This window comes from Gorilla gorilla, chromosome 9, assembly GCF_029281585.2.
Source record: "Gorilla gorilla gorilla isolate KB3781 chromosome 9, NHGRI_mGorGor1-v2.1_pri, whole genome shotgun sequence".
Lineage (NCBI taxonomy): Eukaryota > Metazoa > Chordata > Mammalia > Primates > Hominidae > Gorilla > Gorilla gorilla.
This window is the reverse complement of record NC_073233.2, coordinates 115,330,289-115,355,498: the sequence shown is the minus strand read 5'-3', so window position 1 is coordinate 115,355,498 and position 25,210 is coordinate 115,330,289. Positions and strand designations below refer to the sequence as shown.

Below are 25,210 nucleotides of genomic sequence, written 5' to 3'. Positions count from 1 at the left end.
TAAAGTACTTAGAACACTACCTGGCACATATTAAGCCCTATATGTTTTGGTTGATAAACTACCTTTAGGAGCTATTATTTTGAAAAGACTGACAGAAGCAAATTATGTTTCTCTGTGGTATGGAAGGTCTAAGTCAGGAATACTCTTGATTCTTGCACTTCAGGGGAGGGCATGGCAGAATCTCTAGTCTTACATAGATTGAAGAATTATATTTAATATTATAAGCATACTTAGTATTACAACATATTTCCATATTTGGAAAAACTTAATCTAGTTTTCTAAAAATATAAACTATTTATATAAAATGTGACAGTATGCCCAGCAAGCAATTTTGAAGATATTGACGAACTGATTCTTAATTTTATATGGAAGGTAAAAAAAGCCTCAGAGAGCCAGCACAATAACTGAAGAAGAACAAAGTTGGAGGACTCACATTACCCAATTTTAAGACTTACTATGGGAGAGTCTGGCAAGATGGCCAAATAGAAACAGCTCCGGTCTGCAGCTCCCCGTGAGATCAACGCAGAAGGCGGGTGATTTCTGCATTTTCAACTGAGGTACCCAGCTCATCTCATTCGGACTGGTTAGACAGTGGGTGCGGCCCACAGAGGGCGAGCCTAAGCAGTGTGGGGTGTTGCCTTACTCAGAAAGTGCAAGGGGTCAGTGAACTCCCTCCCCTAGCCAAGGGAAGCCATGAGAGACTGTGTCATGAGGGACGGTGCTATCCAGCCCAGATACTACGCTTTTCCCATGGTCTTCACAACCCACAGACCAGGAGATTCCCTCCGGTGCCTATGTTACCAGGGCCCTGGGTTTCAAACACAAAACTGGGCAGCTGTTTGGGCAGACACTGAGCTAGCTGCAGGAGTTTTTTTTCATACCCCAGTGGTGCCTGGAATGCCAGCAAGACAGAACCGTTCACTTCCCTGGAAAGGGGACTAAAGGCATGGTGCCAAGTGGTCTAGCTCAGCAGAAACCACCCCCATGGAACCCAGCAAGCTAAGATTCACTGGCTTGAAATTCTCGCTGCCAGCCCAGCAGTCTGAAGTCAACATGGGACACTTTAGCTTAGTCGGGGGAGGGACGACCACCATTATTGAGGCTTGAGTAGGCAGTTTTCCCCTCGCAGTTTAAACAAAGCACAGGGAGGTTCCAACTGAGTGGAGACCTCCAAAGCTCAGCAAAGCCGCTGTAGCCAGACTGCCTCTCTAGACTCCTCCTCTCTGGGCAAGGCATCTCTGAAAAAAAGACAGCAGCCCCAGGCCTTATAGATAAAATTTCCATCTCCCTGGGACAGAGCACCTGGGGGAAGGGGCGGCTGTGGGAGCAGCTTCAGCAGACTTAAACGTCCATCCCTGCCTGCCAGCTCTAAAGAGAGCAGCAGATCACCCAGCACAGTGTTTGAGCTCTGCTAAGGGTTGGACTGCCTCCTCAAGTGGGTCCCTGACCCCCGTGCCTCCTGACTGGGAGACACCTCCCAGCAGGCAGCAATCTTTGCTGTTCTGCAGCCTCCGCTGATGATACCCAGGCAAACAGGGTCTGGAGTGGACCTCCAGCAAACTGTAGCAGACCTGCAGCAGAGGGGCCTGACTGTTAGAAGGAAAACTAACAAACAGAAAGGAACAGCATCAACACCAACAAAAAGGACGTCCACTCAGAAACCCCATCTGAAGGTCACCAATATCAAAGACCAAAGGTAGACAAATCCATGAAGATGGGGAGAAACCAGCATAAAAAGGCTGAAAGTCCCAAAAACCAGAATGCCTCTTCTCCTCCAAAGGATCACAACTCCTTCCCAAAAAGGGAACAAAACTGAACAGAGAATGAGTTTGATGAACTGACAGAAACAGGCTTCAGAAGGTGGGTAATAACAAACTCCTCCGAGCTAAAGGAGCATGTTCTAACCCAATGCAAGGAGGCTAAGAACCTTCATAAAAGGTTACAGGAACTGCTAACTAGAATAACCAGTTTAGAAAAGAACATAAATGACCTGATGGAGCTGAGAAACACAGCACGAGAACTTCATGATGCATGCACAAGTATCAATAGCCGAATCGATCAAGCAAAACAAAGGATATCAGAGATTGAAGAGCAACCTAATGAAATAAAGCATGAAGACAAGATTAAAGCAAAAAGAATGTAAAGGAACGAACAAAACCTCCAAGAAATATGGGACTATGTGAAAAGACCAAACCTGCATTTGATTGGTGTACCTGAAAGTGACAGGGAGAATGAAACCAAGTTGGAAAACACTCTTCAGGATATTATCCAGGAGAACTTCCCCAACCTAGCAAGACAGGCCAACATTCAAATTCAGGAAATACAGAGAACACCACAAAGATACTCCCCAAAAAGAGCAACCACAAGACACATAATCATCAGACTCATAATCATCAGATTCATATAATTATCAGATTGAAATGAAGGAAAAAATATTAAAGGCAGCCAGAGAGAAAGGTCGGGTTACCCACAAAGGGAAGCCCATCAGACTAACAGCAGATCTCTCTGCAGAAACCCTACAAGTCAGAAGAGAGTGGGGGCCAATATTCAACATTCTTAAAGAAAAGAATTTTCAACCCGATATTTCATATCCAGCCAAACTAAGCTTCATAAGTGAAGGAGAAATAAAATCCTTTACAGACAAGCAAATGCTGAGAGATTTTATTGCCACCAGGCCTGCCTCACAAGAGCTCCTAAAGGAAGCACTAAACATGGAAAGAAACAACTGGTACCAGCCACTGCAAAGACATACCAAATTGTAAAGACCATTGACACTATGAAGAAACTGCATTAACTAATGGGCAAAATAACCAGCTAGCATCATAATGACAGGATGAAATTCATATATAACAATATTAACCTTAAAAGTAAACAGGCTAAATGCCCCAACTAAAAGATACAGACTGGCAAATTGGATAAAGAGTCAAGGCCCATCGGTGTGCTGTATTCAGGAGACCCATCTCATGTGCAAAGACACACATAGGCTCCAAATAAAGGGATGAAGGAATATTTACCAAACAAATGTAAAGTAAAAAAAAAAGCAGGGGTTGCAATCCTAGTCTCTGATAAAACAGTCTTTAAACCAACAAAGATCAAAAGAGACAAAGAAGGGCATTACATAATGGTAAAGGGATCAATGCAACAAGAAGAGCTAACTATCCTAAATATATATACACCCAATACAGGAGCACCCAGATTCATAAAGCAAGTTCTTGGAGACCTACAAAGAAACTTAGACTCCCACACAATAATAGTGGGATAATTTAACACCCTACTGTCAATTTTAGACAGATCAACAAGACAGAAAATTAACAAGGATATCCAGGACTTGAACTCAGCTATGGACCAAGCTGACCTAATAGACATCTACAGAACTCTCCACCCCAAATCAACAGAATGTACATTCTTCTCAGTACCACATCACACTTATTCTAAAATTGACCACATTATTGGAAGTAAAACACTCCTCAGCAAATGCAAAAGAACGGAAATCATAACAGTCTCTCAGACCACAGTGCAATAAAATTAGAACTCAGGATGAAGAAACTCAATCAAAACTGCACAACTACATGGAAACTGAACAACCTGCTCCTAAATGACTACTGGGTAAATAATGAAATTCGGCAGAAATAAATAAGTTCTTTGAAGCCAATGAGAACAAACACACAACGTATCAGAATCTCTGGGACACAGCTAAAGCAGTGCTTTGAGGGAAATTTATAGCACTAAATGACTACAAGAGAAAGTAAGAAAGATCTAAAATTGACCCCCTAACATCACAATTAAAAGAACTAGAGAAGCAAGAGCAAACAAATTCAAAAGCTAGCAGAAGACAAGAAATAACTAAGATCAGAGCAGAACTGAAGGAGATAGAGACATGAAAAACCCTTCAAAAAAGCAATGAATCCAGGAGCTGTTTTTTTTAAAGATCAACAAAATAGACCACTAGCCAGACTAATAAAGAAGAAAACAGAGAAGAATCAAATAGGTGCAATAAAATTGATAAAGGGGATATCACCACTGATCCCACAGAAATACAAACTACCATCAGAGAATACTATAAACACCTTTATGCAAATAAACTAGAAAATCTAGAAGAAATGGATAAATTTCTGGACACATATACCCTCTCAATTCTAAAGCAGGAAGAAGTCAAATTCCTGAATAGACCAATAACAAGTTCTAAAATTGAGGTAGTAATTAATAGTCTACCAACAAAAAAAAGTCCAGGACCAGAAGGATACACAGCCGAATTCTGCCAGAGGTACAAAGAGGAGCTGGTCCCATTCCTTCTGAAACTATTTCAATCAATAGAAAAAGAGGGACTCCTCCCTAACTCATTTTGTGAGGCCAGCATCATCCTGATACCAAAACCTGGCAGAGACACAACAACAACAACAAAAAATTTCAGGCCAGTATCCCTGATGGACATTGATGTGAAAATCCTCAATAAAATACTGGCAAGCCGAATCCAGCAGCACATCAAAAAGCTTATCCACCATGATCAAGTCGGCTTCATCCCTGGGATGCAAGGCTGGTTCAACATATGCAAATCAATAAATGTAAACCATCACTTAAAAAGATCCAATGACAAAAACCACATGATCATCTCAATAGATGCAGAAAAGGCCTTCAATAAAATTAAACACCCCTTCATGCTAAAAACTCTTTAATAAACTAGGTATTGATCAAATGTATCTCAAAATAATAAGAGCTATTTATGACAAGCCCACAGCAAATATCATACTGAATGGGCAAAAACTGGAGGCATTCCCTTTGAAAACCGGCACAAGACAGGGATGCCCTCTCTCACCACTCCTATTCAACATTGAATATTGGAAGTTCTGACCAGGGTAATCAGGCAAGAGAAAGAAATAAAGGGTATTCTAATAGCAAGAGAGGAAGTCAAATTGTCTCTGTTAGCAGATGACATGATTGTATATTTAGAAAACCCCATCGTCTCAGCCCAAAATCTCCTTAAGCTGATAAGAAACTTCAGCAAAGTCTCAGGATACAAAATCAATGTGCAAAAATCACAAGCATTCCTATACACCAATAACAGACAAACAGAGAGCCAAATCATGGGTGAACTCCCATTCACAATTGCTCCAAAGAGAATAAAATACCTAGGAATACAACTTATAAGAGATGTGAAGGAACTCTTCAAGGAGAACTACAAACCACTGCTCAAGGAAATAAGAGAGGACACAAACAAATGGAAAAACATTCCATGCTCATGGATAGGAAGAATCAATACTGTAAAAATGACCATACTGTCCAAAGTAATTTATAGGTGCAATGCTATCCCCATCAAGTTACCATTGACTTTCTTCACAGAATTGGAAAAAACTACTTTAAATTTCATATGGAACAAAAAAAGAGCCTGCATAGCCAAGACAATCCTAAGCAAAAAGAACAAAGCTGGAGGCATCACGTTACCTGACTTCAACATGGTACTAGTACCAAAACAGATATATAGACCAATGGAACAGAACAGAGGCCTCAGAAATAACACCACACGTCCACAACCATCTGATCTTTGACAAACCTGACAAAATCAAGAAATGGAGAAAGGATTCCCTATTTAATAAATGGTGTTGGGAAAACTGGCTAGCCATATGCAGAAAACTGAAACTGGACCCCTTCCTTACACCTTACACAAAAATTAACTCAAGATGGATTAAAGACTTAAATGTAAGACCTAAAACCATAAAAACCCTAGAAGAAAACCTAGGCAATACCATTCAGGACATAGGCTTGGGCAAACACTTCATGACTGAAACACCAAAAGCAATGGCAACAAAAGCCGAAACTGGCAAATGGGATCTAATTAAACTAAAGAGCTTATGCACATCAAAAGAAACTATCATCAGTGAACGGGCAACCTACAGAATGGGAGAAAATTTTTGCAATCTATTCATCTGACAAAGGGCTAATATCCAGAATCTACAAAGAACTTCAACAAATTTACAAAAAAACAACCCCATCAGAAAGTGGGCTAAGGGTATGAACAGACACTTTTCAAAAGAAGACATTTATGCAGCCAATAAACATATGAAAAAAAGCTCATCTTCACTGGTCATTAGAGAAATGCCAATCAAGCCACAATGAGATACCATCTCATGCCAATTAGAATGGCGATCATTAAAAAGCCAGGAGACAACAGATGCTGGAGAGGATGTAGAGAAATAGGAATGCTTTTACACTGTTGGTGGGAGTGTAAACTAGTTCAACCATTGTGGAAGACAGTGTGGTGATTCCTCAAGGATCTAGAACTAGTAATTCCATTTGTCCCAGCAATCCCATTACTGAGTATATACCCAAAGGATTATAAATCATTCTACTATAAAGACATGCACACGTACGTTTATCGCTGCACTGTTCACAATAGCAAAGACTTGGAACCAACCGGAATGCCCATCAATGATAGACTGGTTTAAGAAAATGTGTTACATATACACCATGGAATACTATGCAGCCATAAAAAGGATGAGTTCATGTCCTTTGCAGGGACATGGATGAAGCTGGAAACCATCATTCTCAGCAAACTAACACAAGAACAGAAAGCCAAACACCACATGTACTCATAAGTGGGAGTTGAACAATGAGAACACATGGACACAGAGAGGGAACATCACACACCAGGGCCTGTTGGGGGGTGAGGGGCTGGGGGAGGGATAGCATTAGGAGAAATACCTAATGTAGATGACGGGTTGATGGGTGTAGCATACCTCCATACCACGTGTATACCTATGTAACAAACCTGCACGTTCTGTACATGTACCCCAGAACTTAAAGTGTATATATATATATATATATATATATATATAGAATGTGGGTACATGTCTAAAGGACACAGGAACCAGCTTGAAAGGGCTCTCACTGGCCTAACCTGGACCAATTTGAGGATCAAAATAAATACTGATAACTAATTTTTATCCCACTGAACAAAAACAGGAATCCACTGAGAAATTATGAATCCGTATTATATAAAAATAAATAACTTGAAAATTTGGTACATAATCTACATAGTTGCAAAGAACCACGTCACAAAATACTTATTATAGAAGGAAAAGAGGTACTTTACAGCAGAGAAGCTCTGCAGATGCCACTTTATTTAAATGATCAGAATTAACATCACCTGTAATGGAACAAATGGAAATCCTGCGCTACCCAACAGGATGCAGTAAGACCGCCTCACTTCTGTGATCGTCCTGCTTAAGAGGCCAAATTTGAATTTAATCACAAAAGAACCTCCGACAAACCCAAGTTGAGTGACATTCTATAACACAACTATCCTGCAATCTTCATGAAACTTTTGTAGTTAATTGTGATCATCTGACCTATTTCTGGATCATAGGATTTAAATGAAAGAAACTGAACTAGGCTTTAGGAAAAGCCATCATTTTTCTAATAAAAAATGAGGCCAGCTTAGCTAACAACGTTTACCCTTTGTCCTTTCTCTTTATTCTTGTTTATCAGATGCCGTGAACAGATGTGAAAGAATATGATACCCTGCTTGTGACTACAAATACTAAAGTCACAGACTGCAACAAAGCGAAAAGGATAAACAATTTGGCTTCTTCAGCAATTGCACCAAACCTGGACCAGTTACTTTTAGGCTCCTTGCTACGTTATCCTTTATTTGATTAAGCCATGTGACTGGATTCGCATTAGGTGTGGCCAAATGCAAACCTAGCCAAAATAACCTGCTTTTTCTTTCTTTTCTTTTTTTTTTCTATTTTAACATATCTAGTTCCCCTCTCTAACCCCAACTTTTTTGGGGGCAGTTTTATTTGTATTGCATGGTATTTACAAATTAATTGAGAAATGATTTTTTATGATGTTTTCTTCTTTAAGCACATAGTATACCTCTCCATTCGTTCTAGTCTTTGTGGGGAGCTTATGCAAGATTTTAAAGTTTTCTTCATATAACTTTGCACATTGCTCTAGACCGAATGTTTGTTTCCCCAAAATTCTTATGTTGAAATCTAATCCCCAATGTGCTGGTATATGGAGGTAGGGACTCTGGGAGGTGATTAGGTCATGAGAGCAGCACCCTCATGAATTCCTATAAAAGAAGTTCTAGAGAGATCCCTCTCCCTTTCCGCCATATGAGACACAACAAAAATACTGCCCTCTAGGAACCAGGACACACCCTCACTAGACAGCAAATAGCCCAAAACCTTGATTTTTTCCAGCCTCCAGAACTGTAAGAAATACTCGTTATTTATAAGCCATCCATTCTATATTTTGTTATAGCAGTCTGAACTGATTAAAACACACACGTTTCTAATATAATCACAGTTTATTTTTATTGAATTGATGCAAAACAGTGAAATGGATGTTTTTCTGAATTCCAAGAGAATCTGAAAAGACGTTGATGCTAGTTATGACAAAAATCAGTCAATGTAGTCAGTTGATTAAATATTGCAAGGTCGATTAGTAAATTACATTTTAAAATAAAATGAATACTTTCTATTGCATATCAAACAAGTAGGCATTGTGTGTTCAAGATTCAGACTCATAGAATGGTAGTGAATGTAGAAACTCTTGGAAAGCTTCTTGCAAACACACATTAAATTTTATGAAACCTGAAGAGAAAGAGTATTTACCTCAACCTGGCTTATGTTACTTATTTTTAGCGTCTTTAAGGTATCGTTTATAATTAATTCCCCAGCCTTCTTCTTCTTGTAAATGTAAGCTTAGTGTCTTATATTCTCAAAGCACTTCATCACCTTAGAATGTCTTATTCTTCTGAACTTAAAAGTTTTATGTTTGGGCGATACATTCGTAAAACAAAACAAAGAAATCCCCGCAGAAATAAATAAGTAACTGTCCATTGTAATGAAAAATGCTTGGATGGATAAGTATGAGTAAATAATATGGCGTCAGAGGAAAAAATATAATGTAAACTTCTAACAAGTTAAGCACGGGTAAATTGTGAAGTGCAATGCAAAATTCACATGAGTGTTTCATATATTAAGTAAAATCCACCAAAACAAAACACTGAATCTTCAAGGCAATTCTGTCCCTCCTGCCAGCTGCCACTACCTTTCTGGCAGCCTCCCTTTATCCCATTCCTCCAGCACAGGGAAATGATGCTCTGGCGACAAAGGGTACTTCCGCAGAAAACTTTTGAGAGGTACCAACTTAACTTCCAAGAGCTTGTAACTTACTCCGGTGATTTTAAGACGAAATTGGTGAGAAAGCTGTTAATATAGTAAAAAGTGCATAATAAATGTATACGGGTATTAATCCTGCTCACAATCGCACCCAACATCCGAAAGAATTAAACCCTCCAACACCCTTCGGGTCTTTTAAATCCGGGCTGCGGTAATCCGAGCCCTAAGCGACCTCAGATGTGCGCATGCCCTGTTGGTGGAGCCGTGCTGCTCCTTCCTCGGGTCCGGAAGTCCCGGTTTGTTTGTTAAATTACGACCGTCGTAAACTAGAATTTTCTTGCGGCTTCTTAGCTTTACGATGGCAACAAGTATGGCGGCTGATAGGGGTAGATTTGAAAGTGCGAAGAGTATCGAAGAGCGGAAAGAACAGACCCGGAATGCCAGGGCCGAGGTGTTGCGCCAGGTACCTCTGTTTTGGGGCTTTTGTAGTTATTTATTGTTGTGGGAGTTGAGGGTTCCCGTAAGCTAGCCCACTCACCCCTTCCCTCACCTCGTCAGTACTGAATCTCACCTTAATTTAGGTGAGTTCTCCCTTTGCAATGTCGGTAAACCCTTTTGTAGCTACCGATATTTTAGATGTTCTGGCAGGTGCCAGTTGCTAATTCTCTTTTCAGGCAGATCTGTCTCTTTGTCTCCAAGTTTCTTTACCTTTTAAGTTACCCATTCTTTACATTTCTGTCACTCGGACTGCACACTTTGTAGGTCCCCTGCGGCTTGTAAGGACTCTGCCAGCATGTCTCGCAGCCTCAGTCATTGCTACTGCTGTATCTGAAATGAAATTTTCCTTTTTCAGAAACACGTTCAAGTCACACTTGAATAGACTCAGTTTGACATTTCCTCCTCCTGTCTGTATTGGTATCAATTCCAGACTTACTGTAAGCTCTTACCAATCCAAACAAAAGTTAACACGAATCTCAGTATATTTAGCATGTCACAAAAGATCGCGAAACATTGTATTTCTCACTAAACTTCAGATACATAGAGGTAACATACAAAGAATGGAGAAAGTAAGCTACTGAATTATCTGACAATCTATTCAATATGTAAGAAGTGTGGCAACGAAAGAGAAAAGTTGCAGTTGGAGAGCAACAGAGAATTCAGTGAGGGTTTTTGTTTTTATTTAAGTTGGAAGAGTTTTAAACAAGTTTAAATGCAAATGAGAAGGAGCCAGCAGAGAAGAGGGAGAGGAGACTCTAAAGAGTAAATGACATAGTTTCAAAATTTGGCAAATAATTTGAGGGTGAAGCAGCCCCATTCTCCTTTAATCTCCAATTTTCTCACTCTGTTCTTTGGAGTCCATCATAAGCCCTGCTCTTTTCTCTGATATCGATTTTTCTGTTTGGTATATAACCATTGTATTCATTTTCTTGCCTACACCAAGAATTATTATATGCACCCAGGGAAAAGCTAGCTGCAGAATGTTGGACTACCTCTCCATGATTTTCCCTTTTCTGGAATATTAACTCTTATAGTTCTTGTTGCTTCAGCAGTTCTCTGATATAAACCTTTAATAAATTATTTTTATATTTGATTAAAAAAAAAAAGAAAATGACTACAGCCAGGTTTTAAAGGGGAACAGTGGGCGATTAGTCTTGGGTAGGTGAAATGTTGGTATTGTTTCGTAATTTCAACATATGTAATGTGTGTGTGTGTGGGTATATATATATTATCCATTCTTTTCTCTTTGGTATTTCCAGCAGTTTTTGGAGGGAGTAAGTTTCGTAAGTTGAGATAAATCTTATAGTAGAGATATGCATAGAATTTGAAAAGGACCAAACTCAGCTTTGGAGTTACAGGGAAAGAAAGAGGGCAGGAACGATTTCCTTGGAAAAACTTGCTTTGTTTGACTATCATTGAAGAATGGATAAAAATTACCAATATGATCCTTTCTTTATACAAAGATGATTCTTCCTGAGGCATTTTTGGGGCTGGGTATTGGGGCTACAGGCATTGCATATTGAAGGCGTGGAGGTCTAACTGTTGCAAAAGTCTAAGGCAGTAGCCATGGGAATGGTGAAGGGAAAAGGGATTCCAAGTCATATTGAGGTAGGGAGCTTAGAGAGATGGGAGGGCCTGGACTCAGTCCCTGGATTCTCTCTGATTGGTAACTCAAATCGCTGGAGATTGGAAATGCAGAAGGAGAGATTTTTGCTTTGTTTTGTTTTTTAATTTTTTTTTTTTTTTACACTGGAGAAGCAAATTCCTGGCAAGGAATAGACGTTCATTCATGAGTGGATATTTTTGTATAAAAATGACAGAGGTTTTTGTTTTCCTGTTTTTGTGAAACCCAGTTGGGTCAATTGCCAGTTTGTCTTTTTTTTTTCTTTGGTTGTAGGCTAAAGCCAATTTTGAAAAAGAAGAAAGGCGTAAAGAACTTAAGCGACTTCGGGGTGAGGATACGTGGATGCTACCTGATGTGAATGAGCGAATCGAACAATTCTCACAGGTGAATACTAACAGGTTTACGTGATGTAAGGATATCTGTCCTTTTTTGCACTTATTCAAGTTAATATTTGAGGAATAATTTTATAGAATGTTTTCATAAGTTACAAAATGAATATCACATAGTTGGCATTGCTGGATAGTTTCATCTCTTTGGCAGAGGTAAGATATTGTAATATTTTGGACATTATGACTTAAATTTTGTTATTTGAGTTGGCTAGTAGAAGACAGCTTCAAATTTCTGGCCCACTATAGCAAGCTTATAGGCCTAAAAATTTATGCATTTTAAGCTTTATTTATTCATTTTATTTTATTTTTTTTAGGTCTCAAGCCTGTTTTCCTATAATTTTTTTAAAAATTATTTTTAATTGACAAATAATTGTGTAAATTTATGGGGTACAGTGTGATGGTTTGATCTATGTATACATTGTAGAAAGATTCAGTCAAGCTAATGAACATATCCATCACCTCATCAACTTATTTTTTTGTGGTGAGAACGTTAAAAGTCTATTCTTCAATGGCTTTGAAATAGATAATACATTATTATTAACTGTGGTCATCAGTAATAGATCACTAAAACTTATTTCTAGTGTCATGAAAACTTTGTACCTTTTGATCAACATCTTCCCTTTCCCTATCCTTGCTCCTTCCCTTAGCCTCTTCCTATAATTTTAATTTGTGCTATCTTGTTATATTTTTTATGGCCTAATAGTCTTGTATAAATTTCTGGGGAGACCATAGAGGGATATTATATGTATGTGTGTTTGTGTGTATATAGATGCATATGTATACATGTTTGTGTATATATGTGTTTATTTGATTATATTTGTCACATTAATCTACAAATAAAGCCAAAATTTTCCCAGTATTTTTCTGGTAAGAAGTCTCAGTTATATGATTTATTGATAGTGTATATATTTTAGAAGGTGTGTTAAGATTTCCTGAAAGATTTTATTTATTTAGACATATTCTTGGTCTTATTTCATCAGAGATTGAAAGTTTTTTAGAATGTGGTTTTTTTTCTCTCAGAATACATCCTTTTAAATTAAGATGAAATTAAATTCTTTTCTTGCCTGTTCAAAATGATTGTAGGAACACTCTGTGAAGAAAAAGAAGAAAAAAGACAAGCATTCAAAAAAAGCAAAGAAAGAAAAGAAAAAAAAGAGCAAGAAACAGAAATATGAAAAAAACAATGAGTCATCTGATAGCTCATCAGTAAGTATGTACTAAAATTAATCAAAGCAGCTATTTGAGAACATTTTATTTGAATGTGTAACTTATGGGAAGTTAAAATACAAGAAAACTTAAAAAATATATTATTAGTTATGATATGAAAATATCTGGGAGACATCTACTTGGAGATGTCCAGAAAATATTGGAAATGTTGATCTTGAATTTCAGAGAAAGGCTAAGAGGATAGGGATATGATTTGGGAATTATTGCTAAGCACAGCACTGGATCTTGCCCAAGGCCTGCTGTAACAATTACCTGGCTACAGCTGGTGTTCACTGAAGGCCCTGGGGCTCTGCAATCAGCAGGTGATGAAGCCAGCCAGGCCTGTGTCTTTCCCTTCAGGGTGGCAAGTTCCCCCAGGCCTGAGGTGGGTCCAGAGGTGCCATCAGGGACCCAGGTATTGGCGTCAAAAACCTTAGACTTGTACCTGGTGTTCTATTGAACTGTGGCTGAGCTGGCATTCAACCCATGAATGGCAGTCCTTCCCACTCTTCCCTCCCCTTTTCACAGGCAGAGGGGCCTCACCCTGTAGCCACCACTGTAGACCCACAGGTAGTACTGGCAGGCTACCACTGATGTTCCCTTAAGGCCCAAGAACTCTTCAGTCAGCTGCCCGGCCTGGGATTCACCCTTCAGGGCAGTGGGCCCCCCGTGGGCCAGGGCAGATCCAGAAATGCTATCCAAGAGCCAAGGCCTGGGGCTGGAGACCCCAAGATCCCTCTTGGTGTTCTACCACCCTATGGCTGAGCTGGTACCTAAGGCGCAAGACAGAGCCCCCTTTACTTTTCTCAAGCAGAAGGAGGCTCTCCCCTTAGCCACCACAGCTGGGAATGTGCTGAGTCTCACCTGAATCCAGCAAGTCTCAGATACACAGTGAAGGCCACAGTGTAGTACCCGATTATTGGTCCTGGTTATTCAGGGCCTAAGGGCTCTTTAGTGGTTACCAGCTATGGCTGAGCTGGTATTTAAGATGCAAAATGGAGTCCTGTATTTACTCTTCTCTCTCCTCTCCTCAAGCAGAAGGACAGGGTCTCTTTTGGAGCTGCACATTGTGCAGCCTTGGGTTGGGGGAGAGGTGGTGTAAGCACTGCCTTAGCTACCCCAGTTGCCCCCCAACCACCTGTCCATTGGCTCTGAGGCAAGTTTAGCACTAGGAGTCACCAAGGAATTCCACATCCTTGCTAGTACTTGGTGTTGTCAGTCTTAGTAATTTTTAGCTATTCTACTGTGTAATGTCTCGTGTGATATTTCTCTGAAGAACAAGGATGTAGAGCATCATTTTAAGTCCCCATAGGGCATTCTATGTCTTCCTTTGTGAAATCTGATTTATTAAATATTTTCTTTTTTATTTTTCATCATTTTTTCTTAGTGCTTCTGGTATCCTAATTTTTGCGCACCTCAAGATTGTGATTTCTCCTGTGTTTATGTTATTATTAAATTTTTTTGTTTTTTGTTTGTTTGTTTTTAGAGATAGAGCCTCACTATGTTGGCACAGACTGGAGTGCAGTGGCACCATCATGGCTCATTGCAGCCTCAAACTCCTGGGCTCAAGCAATCCTGCTGCCTTAGCAGCCCAATTAGCTATGACTACAGATGTAGTACAGAAAAGTTGTTTTTGTAGACATGGAGTCTTACTATATTGTCGAGGCTGGTCTTGAACTCCTGGGCTCTAGTGATCTCCTGCCTCAGCCTTCCAAAGTGCTGGGATTACAGGTGTGAGCCACCATGCTTGGCCTCCTATTTTTTTTCCCTAGAAGTTTCATAGCTTTGGCTTTTTTGCTTATTTATAATCCATTAATAATTTTTATTTATGTTGTGTAGTGTCAGTTTATTTTTTTCCCACATGGATTTCCAGTTTTTCTAGCATCATTTGTTGAAAAGGCTGAATTTTCCCTATTGGAAGGAATTTAGGGAGATAGATATGTTAAAATATTCTTTCAATCCATTATGCACTTGGTACATCTCTCTGTCCATTTATGTCTTTGATTTTTCTCACAATGTTCTGAAATTTTTAGTGTAGAGATCTTACATGTCATTTGTTATGTTTTTTTCCATTTTGTTTTCTGGAAGTGCTATCGTGAGTGGAATTTTAAAATAAATGTGTTTACAGCTAGTATGTAATTATAGAAGTGACTTGAAACATTAGGATCAGAAAAAAAAGAAAAAAGTGAAAAAAAACTGCTTTTGATATATTCACCTTGCCTCTTATCACCTTGTTAAAGTTACTAATACTAGTGTTAGTAGCTTTTTTAGTAGATTTCTTAGGATTTCTAGGTAAATGGTATGTCATGTGTGAAAAAGACTTTTAGTTTTTTCTTTTCAGTCTCTGTGCCTGTTTTATTTGTTAATTGTTGTTGCTTTATTTCAGTTGCTAGGACTTAAAAATAGTGTTGAATGGAAGTGGTGAGAGTGGACATGATTGCCTTGTTCCTTATCTTAGGTGCAAAGCATTCAGGTTTTTACATTTAAGCATGATGTCTGCTGTGGGACTTTCATGTATGCCTTTTCAGATTAAGGAAATGACATTTTATTTCTAGTTTTCTGAGAGTTTGTATCTTGAATGAGTATTGAATTTGTAAGTGCTTTTTTTGCATCTATAAGTGTTAAAATTTGCCAGTGAAATGGTTTGGTCCTGGAGTTTCTTTGTGGAATGGGTTTAACAACAGAGTTAATTCCTTTAATAGTTGTGTTAAATATTTTCTGTTTATTCTTGAGTTAGTTTTAGTAATTTCGGTTTTTCTGGGAATTTATTCCATAGAAATTGTCAAATTTATTGTCATAAAGTTATTTGTAATATTTCCTTTGTTCTTTTAATGTTTACGGAATCCATAGTGATATCCCCTGTTTCATCCCTGATTTTGGTAATTTCTATTTTCTGTTTGTTTGCTCTGTCAGTCTGTCTTGAGGCTTATCAGTTTTATTAATCTTTCTTTATTGCCTTTTAGTTTCCTTGAATTTTCTCTGGTTGTGTGTTTTCTATTTCATTGATTTAAACTATATTTATTCTTTGCGAATACTTATTTTGTGTTTAATTTGCTCTTCTTTTTCTAACTTTCTAAGATGAATGTATCGCCACTGATTTGAAATCTTTTCTAATGTGTATTTATTTTATAAAATTTTCTCATAGCACTGTTGTATCTCCACGTAACTTTGATGTTATATTTTCATTGCTGTCCCATGCAAAATATTTTTTACTTTACTTTTTCTTACTCATGGATGTGTAAGAGTTTTTAAACTTTCAGATATTTGTGGATTTTTCTAGGTTTTTTTTGGGTTATTGACTTTGATTTTAATTATTATGTTATTATACTCTGTATAATTTCAGTTTTTAAAAAGTTTTTGAGACATTTTATTTTCTAGCCTATGATCTATTTTGGCGAAAATTCCATGTGTATTTGAAATGAGTATGTATTCTGCCATTGTTAGGTATAGTGTTTTATAAATGTCAATTAGGGAAAGTTGACTAATAGTATTAAGTTTAGTGTTAATGATTTTCTGTTCACCTGTTCAGTCAGTTACTGAGAAAATAGTATTGAAATCTCTTAATTGTTTTGTGGATTTTACCTATTTCTGCTTTCAGTTTTGTCAGTTTTTGCCTTATGTATTTTGAAGCTTTATTAGGTACATAGACAGCTCCTTGATGAACTGACTGTTGTTACGAAGTTTTCGTCTTTATCTTTGGTGATACTCTTGTCTGAAGTCTCTTGTGTCTCATATTAATAAAGCCTCTTCAGTTTTCTTTTTTTGTGTGTTTTCATCGTCTTTTTAAAATTCTTTTAGTTTTAATGTATCTTTTTTATATATTGAAAGTATATTTCTTGTAAGCAGTGTATAATTGGGTCTTGGTTTTTTATCTAGCCTATCAATTTCTTCTTTTTTATTTTATTGATTGATTGATTTATTGATTGATTGACAGAGTCTTGCTTTGTTGCCCAGGCTAGAGTGCAGTAGATCACTGCAGCTTCAACCCCTGGGGCTCAAGTGACTTTCCCACCTCAGCCTCCTGAAAGCTGGGACTACAGGTGTGCACTTCGACGTCCAGGATATATATATATATATGAGTTTTTAAATTTCCAGATATTTGTGGATTTTATTAGGTTTTTTTGGTTATTGACTTTGGATTTAATTATTATTTTATTATACTCTGTATAATTTCAGTTGTTAAAAAGTTTTTGAGACATTTTATATTCTAGCCTATGATCTATATATATTTTGTAGAGATGTGGTTTTGCCATGTTGCCCAGCCTGGTCTCAAAGTCTTGACCTTAAGCAATCCTCCCACCTGGGACTCCCAAAGTGCTGGAATTACAAATGTGAGCCACTGCATCTGGCCTCTTCCTTTTTTTTTTTTTTCTTGAGATGGAGTCACACACTGTCACCCAGGCTGGAGTGCAGTGCCGCAATCTTGGCTCACGTCTCTTACTTTTCAATTAGATGTTTTTTGTGCTCTCTAATCTGTTAGCTGTATATGGCTTTTAAATTTTTTGTTAAAATTCATTAAAATTATATCAGCCAAATTTATATGGCTACTATATTGGACAGTATATAGAAAAATTCTGTTGAATAGTACTGGTTTGGATTATTTATGTTTAAGGTAATAATTGATATGGATGAGTTTAAGTCTACCATGTTGTTATTCCTGTTCTGTTTTTTCTTTGTTCTTTTTTCCTTTGTTCCTTCCTTTTCCTGTCTTTTGGATCGAGTGTTTTTTAGCATCCCATTTCATCTGCTGTAGGCTTATTAGGTATACCTTATTTATTTTTAATGACTGCTTTAAGTCTTATGCGTATTTTAACTTACCGTACTCTACTTTCAAATAATATGTAATTTTACTTTTATAATTAGACTTTCACCAAAATATACTTCCATTTTCTCCTACCATATTTTTTGCTATTGTTGTCATATATTTTACTTCTACATATGTTATAAACCCACATTGTTTATAATTTTTAATGTCATACATTCTTTTTATTTTTACTTTAGTCAGTTATCTTTCAAATAAGTTACACATATGAAAAAAGTCTTTTATATTTACCCACAGATTTATCATCTCTGATATTCTTTATTATTTTATGTAGGTCTGAATTTCTGTCTAATACCATTTTCCTTTTGTCTGTAGAACTTTCATTAATATGTATTATAATATGGATTTGCAGACATTGTATTCTCTCAGCTTTTGTTTGAAAATTTCTTTTATTTCATCTTCATTCTTTTTTTCTTTTACCACAAACTCAGAAGTTCCTACTAGCAATCTTCATTTTTCAGATACTTGGCTAGATAAAGAATTTTAAGTTTATAGTGTTTTCCTTTTTTTTTTTTTTTTTTTTGCACTGTAAAATGTCATCCCATTGTCTTCTGGTTTGCATTGTACATATTGAGAACTCTGTAGTCATTGTAATCTTTTTTCTCTGTATGTAGTGTGCCTTTTTATTCTGGATGCTTTTAGGGCTTTTTTTTTTCATCATTATTTTTCAGTGAATCAATTGTGATATGTCTTGGTATTGATTTCTTTGTGTTTATTCTGCTGTCTTAGTTCATTTGGGCTGCTATACCAAAACTAACTGGGTGGATTATAAATGACAGAAACTTATTTCTCACAGTTTGGAGGCTAGAAAGTCTAAGATCGAGGCGCTGGTAGATTTTGTGTCTGATGAGGGTTCAGTTCCTCAGAGATGGCTGTCTTCTCACTCTAACCTCGTATGGCAGAAGGGAGTGCTCTTGGGCTATGTTTTATAAGGGCACTAATCCCATTCCCAGTCATCTCCCAAAGGCCTCACCCCCTATTATCATTGTCTTGGGGGTCAGGATCTCAACATAAGAATTTGGTGGGGGACACAAACATTCAGAGTGTAGCATCTGCCTTAGATTCATTGTGCTGCTTTGATTTGTGAGTTTACAGTTTCCATCAAATATGAAACTTTCAGGCTTTTTTCGAAGTATTTTTTTTTCTGTTCCCTCTCATTTTGGTAGTCTCCTTAAAATAATGTCTCACAGGTTGATGAGCCTGTGTTCACTTTCTTTCTAGCCTTTTTCCTTTCTGTGCTTTGGGTTGGGTATATTTTATTGCTATGTCGTGAGCTTCAGGTTTACTGGCGTTTTTTTTTGTTTTTTGTTTTTTTTTCAGACGGAGTCTCGCTCTGTTGCCAGGCGGGAGTGCAGTGGCGTGATCTCAGCTCACTGCAACCTCTGCCTCCTGGGTTGAAGTGATTCTCGTCCCTCAGCCTCCTTAGTAGTTGGGATTACAAGTGCTCATCACCACGCCCAGCTAATTGTTTGTATTTTTGGTGGAGATGGGGTTTCACCATGTTGGCCAGGATGGTCTGGATCTCCTGACCTTGTGATCTGCCTGCCTCAGCCTCCCAAAGTGCTGGGATTACAGGCGTGAGCCACTGCGCCTGGCCGACTGGCCTTTTCTTTTGCTGTGTCTAGCTTACTGTTATCCCTATCCAGTGACATTTTCATTTCAGGTACTGTATTTTTTTTTTTATCATTAGATGTTTCGTTTGGATCTTTCTAATGTTTTTCAGTTTATCTCCTCATTATCTTTACATTTTCCCTTCCTTGAACATATTTATGATAGCGGTGTTAAAGTCTTGGTTTGCTGTTTCATTTTCTCTTGTTTTTTCCTGTTCCGTTTCAATTAAATGATTTTTCTCTTTAATATGGGTCACATTTGCTTGCTTCTTTGAATGTCTAGTAACTTTTAATTGGATGTTGAACCCTATGAAACTTATATTGTGACTCCTGGATTTTGTTGACTTCTTCAGAGAGTATTGAGTTTCCTTTTGGCATACAGTTAATTACTTGTGAATTAGCTTAATCCTTTTGAAGGATTGTTTTTAAGTTTTGTTCGTATGCATCTAGAATAGCTTTACCCTAGGACTGGTTTAGCCTTTCTACTAAGGCATGACCCTTGTGGGTTCTCTGCTGATTGTCATGGATGTTCAGCGAGGTTTCTTTATTCTGGTTGGGAGGAACTAGAATGTCTTCCAGCCCTTTGTGAGCTCTGGGGATTGTTCTGCTTACAGCTCTTTGGTAATTGTTTTCTCCATGGTAATTTTTCTTTGCCTGACCTTGTGGACTCTCATCCTCAGCATGTTCAGCTTGGTCTTTCTTTAAAGACTCCAGGGGTCCTTTAAGTGGATTTCTGGCACCCTTTCTCTGTGTATCTTCCCATCTGTACTTTTGTTTCAGCCTTCACAAAGTTCAAATTCCGTTTCCTTTGCTCAGTGAGATTTTCATGTTCTGCTTGGGTTACCCCTCTATGCCACAGTCTAGAAAGTGCCTTTAGATAAAAAGCTGTAGAGATTGTAGTTTCATTTTTATTCCAATTTGTATGTATTTCTAGTTTGATGCCATTTATTTTGTCAAGGACAGAAGCAGAAGTCCTCAAGATCCCTTCATTTTTGCTGGTAGCACTTTTCTGTCTTAGTTCCACCTTCTAGGTTTTGACCACTAGATAGAATTAGAGGTGTGGTTAATTCTGCAGGCTGCACAAGAGAAGGAGAGCCCTGAAGGCTGTGTTAGGTCAGGAGGCGTATTAAGCTTGATGGTTAATGAGTTCAAGGTAAAATGGAGATTGAAACTAAAATTAGCAAGAGAACTGAAGTCGTAGCATGGGGAGCATCAGTTTTGCTGAAGTGGTAAGGTGAGTGAGTGCATAATTGTGAAAATGAGTATAGGTTGCTGCTTAAAAGTTTCTGACTAGTGCTATTGAAAGAGTAGAAAAAGGCATTTCATTTAATTTCAGCTTGCATGTATCAAATGCTTATTCTTTGCCAGACACTGTTCTAGACATGGGGAATATAAAAATATATTTTTAAACCTTTGGGGAACTCATTTCCTAATTGGATAAATAGATACATAATATTAATAATATGATTTTGTAGTAGATTTTGTAGAAGAAGATGTTGGCTTTATTTTCTATTGTTACTGAGTTTAGCATACCATCCAACATGATGCCATGGTAGTACAGGGTATTAAGAGGGATTTCATTTGCTAACTTGTTGATTAAATGATGCTTGAATTGAGACTAGATAGATTAGTAAGCATTAGGCAAATAAAGGTGTGCTTGGCATTTCATGCATAAGGAATTGCAAGAGCAGAGACATGGAAGTATGAGATAATATGAGTGTGAGTATGTGTGTATGTATGTAAATATAACTATAAGCAATTTGATAGTACTAAATTATAAAACAAGAGGAGGGGGTGAATGGAGATGAAACTGTAAGAATTAATAGGGCCTTGTAAACCAAGAGCTTTGACTTTATTTAGTAGGGAATGTATCATCTAATTGGGTTCAGCTGCATTTATTAGAAAATCTCAGAATAGCCATTGATTATACAAGATAGAAATTCATTTTTTTCTGATATGAAATAAGTCAGGTAGACAGTCTAGGGCTAGTATGGTCTTCTGGGACCTAGGCTTCTATTGTCTTGCTTTTCCATCATCCTTACAGCATTGCCTCTTAGTCCAGATAACAGGAAAGAAGATGCTCTTTTTTTTTCTTAACTTGACTTCCAGAAAGTCCCATAAAATACTTTTGTTTACATCTAATTGGACACTTGATCATAAGGCTTCACTTTCTAGCATGGGAAGTACATTACTTCTCCAAATAAAATGGGATTCTGTTGGTAGGAAAGAAGAGGAATAACTAGCAGTCTTTGTAATGGGAAGCCCTAGAAGAGAAGTACGGTGGTCAGATGTTCCCTTTATATTACTCTAAATGTATTTGGGGTGAGGGGTTGGAGAAAGAAGGGGAGCAGGAAAGATGAGTCCAGGAGATTAATTAGGTCTCCTGGAATCAGTTGTCTAGGTGAGAGATAAGATCTGATCTAGGGCTACTACTTTTTTTTTTTTTTAAGGTGGAGTTTTGCTCTTGTCCCCCAGGCTGGAGTGCAATGGCACGATCTTGGCTCACCACAACCCCCGCCTCCCGGGTTCAAGATACTCTCCTTCCTCAGCCTCCCAAGTAGGTGGGAGTACAGGCATGCGCCACCACACCTGGCTAATTTTTGTATTTTTAGTAGAGATGGGGTTTCACCGTCTTGGCCAGGCTGGTCTCGAACTCCTGACCTCATGATCCACCCGCCTCGACCTCCCAAAGTGTTGGGATTACAGGCGTGAGCCACCGCGCCCAGCCTGGGGTGCTACTTTAAGGATCAAAGCAGAGAATATTAGTTGGTATTCTGGTTGCAGGTAACAGAAACTAAATATAAATTGGATTTTGCAAAAAGGAGGATTTATTATTAAAGTACAAAATTCTCATAAGACATATAGATGTAGGAATGCAGCTAGGCTTCAAGAATAGCTGGAATTAGAATTGTGAATGGTTTTTGCAATTTTCTTGCCATTTTTCATTTCCCCTACCCTGAGTTCTAGTTTTTAAAAAATTTTTGCCGATTTCTATTTCTCATGACAGAAATGGCCTCTCTCAATGCCTTCCCATTTCTTAGTTTTAGATAAGCCCATTTAGACCTGATTTCAGATTCCTGAGGAATGGCTCAGGTTGATGTGAATTGGGTCAGGTACCTACGTTTGAACTAATCAGTAGTGGCCAGGGATAGAGGTAGGCTCGTATGGTAATCATGTATTCACTCTATGGTATATTTAATAAATATTTTAAAAATGAAAATGGTAGGCTTGAATGTGTGAGGTAACATCATCCTGAGTTTCTGACTTGGTTTAAGTGGGTGGTTGGTTGTTCCAGATAACTCAGTTCAATACTATACAAGGAGAAGTAGATTTTATAGAAGAAGAGGATAGCTTTATTTTCTATTCTTACTGAGTTTAGCATGCCATCCAACTACAGTAGACAATTAGTCAGTGAAACTTTGGTTAGACAAATTTGAAAGATATCAGCACAATTTATTGTAGTTCAGGCCATCAGAATGGATTTAATGGCCCAAAGGGAACGTTTAGACATTGAAAAATGTCATGGGCAAAGAATGGAATCCCAAATAACAAGATATTTAAGGGCTGAGCAAAGGAGGAAGAGTTCATGAAGGAAATGGAGAAGAAACAGAGTGGGAGGAGAGCTGAGAGGTGTCATGGAAGCCAGGAAAGTGAGTTATCAACAGAGTTGCATTGAGCAGAGAGGTTTAGAGAGCTGAAGACTGAAACGTTTTGTTGAGTTCGTCACAGTGGAAGCCATTGGTGAGTTTGGAGAAGTTTCAGTAGATTAATGGGGGCAGTAGATGTAGAGTTTTGAGAAAATGTATGAAAGTGAGAGTGTGAAGGCGGTGCATGTAGACTACTCTTTCAAGAAGTTCATCTTAGAATGGAAGCCGGAAGATTAATTCCTGCTAGAAGAGGAATATATAGGGTCAAGGAAGGTCCCCCTTCCCTCCTTAAAAAAAAAAAAAAGGGTGGGAAATGCTTGAAATTGTTTTTAGGCCATTAGGGATCTTTGGTTAATGCCGTGAGAGGAGAAGATAATTGATGGAGCAAGGTCCTGGAGGAACAGAAAGAGTTATCAAAATCTTTAGAGCAAGATCTTCCTTAAACAGGAGGAGTTAACTGGAAATAAGGATAGGCACAGCCATAAATGTTTTGGGCGGTGGGTAGGAGGATAAGGTGGCCCTAGTTTTCTTGATGAGGTAAAAGAAGACATCATTTGCTGAGAATATGGGAACTGGTATAAAGCTTCAGGAGGGTGTTGAAGAAGATAATGTTATCTGCAGGTTTAGATCAAGGGAAATCTCAAAATGTGAAACTTAGGGGCAAACAGCAAACTCATTTACCTGGGTGGTGTTTCCCCTGTTCTAGTGAAGCAGAGATGTGAGTAACTACTTGACGTTGGTAGGCACTGAAGCTCTGTGCTGAAGTGAGGTCTCTACTTGGCAGTTCCCATTTTTGTTTTTTTTTTGCCTTCTCTTGGCTTGATAATAAATGGATGAGAAAATAAAAATAATTTGGTTGTGTTTTGTGGGCTTAACTCAAACTAGTGGGTTTATATGTTTTTTCTTTAAAAAAAATTTTTTTTTTTGAGACGGAATCTCTGTGGCCCAGGTTGGAGTGCAGTGGTGCGATCTCAGCTCACTGCAACCTCCGCCTCCTGGGTACAAGCGATTCTCCTGCCTTAGCCTCCTGAGTAGCTGGGATTACAGGCATGCGCCACCATACTTGGCTAACTTTTTTGTATTTTTAGTAGAGATGGCGTTTCACCATGTTTGCCAGGCTGGTCTTGTACTCCTGACCTCAAGTAATATGCCTGCCTCAGCCTCCCAAAGTGCTGAGATTACAGGTGTGAGCCATCACACCCAGCTCTTTAAAATTTCAGTGCCATTTTGTAAAGGGGAAATACAGTGTAAGAATTTTTTTCTACAATGTTGAATTTCTACCACTTAAGAGCACAGAATTTTTATATCAAAGTATGCAAATTTGACAATTTCACTTATATGCTAAATGTTCTTAGAGCTCTGAAGATGAGTGGGTTGAGGCTGTTCCATCCCAAACTCCTGACAAGGAAAAAGCCTGGAAAGTGAAAGATGAAAAGTCAGAAAAAGATGACACCCAAATTATCAAGGTAAGCAAGTCACTTGATTTTCCTTCCTTGCTTTCTTCCTTCCTTCCTTCCTCCCTCCCTCCCTCCCTCCCTCCCTCTCTATCTATCCCTCCCTCCCTCTCTATCTATCCCTCCCTCCCTCTCTGTCCCTCTCTCCCTCCCTCTCCCTCCTGCCTGCCTGCCTGCCTGCCTGCCTGCCTGCCTTCCTTCCTTCCTTCCTTCCTTCCTTCCTTCCTTCCTTCCTTCCTTCCTTCCTTCCTTTCTTTCTTTCTTTCTCTTTCTCTCTCTCTCTCTCTCTCTCTTTCTCTCTTTCATTCATTTTAGAGACAGGGTCTCACTCTGTTGCCTAGGCTGGGCTGCAGTGGCACAATCAGAGCTCTCCGCACCCTCGACCTCCCAGGCTCGATCGAGTAATCAATCCTCCCACCTCGACCTCCCTGGTAGCTGGGACCACAGTTGTGTGCCACCATGCCTGGCTAATTTTTTTATTTTGTGTAGAGTTGGGGTCTCCCTATGTTGTCTAGACTGGTCTCAAACTCCTGAGCTCGAGCAATCCTTCCACCTCAGCCTCCCAAAGTGCTAGAATTAGAGACGTGAGCCACTGCACCTGGCCTACCACTTGGTTTTAAAGAAAAAAGTATCAACTTTTGAGAATAAATGAATATGAAAATGAAAGATGATTAAAATTTCTTCAGGAGAACAATTAGACTTTGAAAACCATATACTTTAGGAATAATTTTGGCAGTAATGCTGTTTGCTGAATGTTTAGAACCCCCTTCCCCTTCTACTGTGAGAAAGTGAGTGTTCCTCTCTATTCTCGTTCCTTAGAGGCTTTTATGCTTTT

General features: G+C 38.4%; 1 protein-coding gene across 3 annotated transcripts in view; it reads left to right on the top strand.

The window, feature by feature from the left end:
* Positions 1-9,384: 9,384 nt before the first annotated feature.
* CWF19L2 (CWF19 like cell cycle control factor 2) overlaps positions 9,385-25,210 on the top strand; it is a 125,526-nt gene continuing 109,700 nt past the window's right edge. The window contains exons 1-4 of one of the 3 annotated variants that reach the window (XM_004052071.4): positions 9,385-9,588; positions 11,521-11,631; positions 12,720-12,842; positions 24,277-24,387. In XM_004052071.4, the coding sequence (XP_004052119.4) occupies positions 9,484-9,588; positions 11,521-11,631; positions 12,720-12,842; positions 24,277-24,387 (450 nt within the window). In that variant the 5' untranslated portion in view covers positions 9,385-9,483. The remainder of the gene's footprint in view (positions 9,589-11,520; positions 11,632-12,719; positions 12,843-24,276; positions 24,388-25,210) is intronic. The other 2 variants (XM_019037689.3, XR_010129192.1) reach the window with 2 other exon arrangements.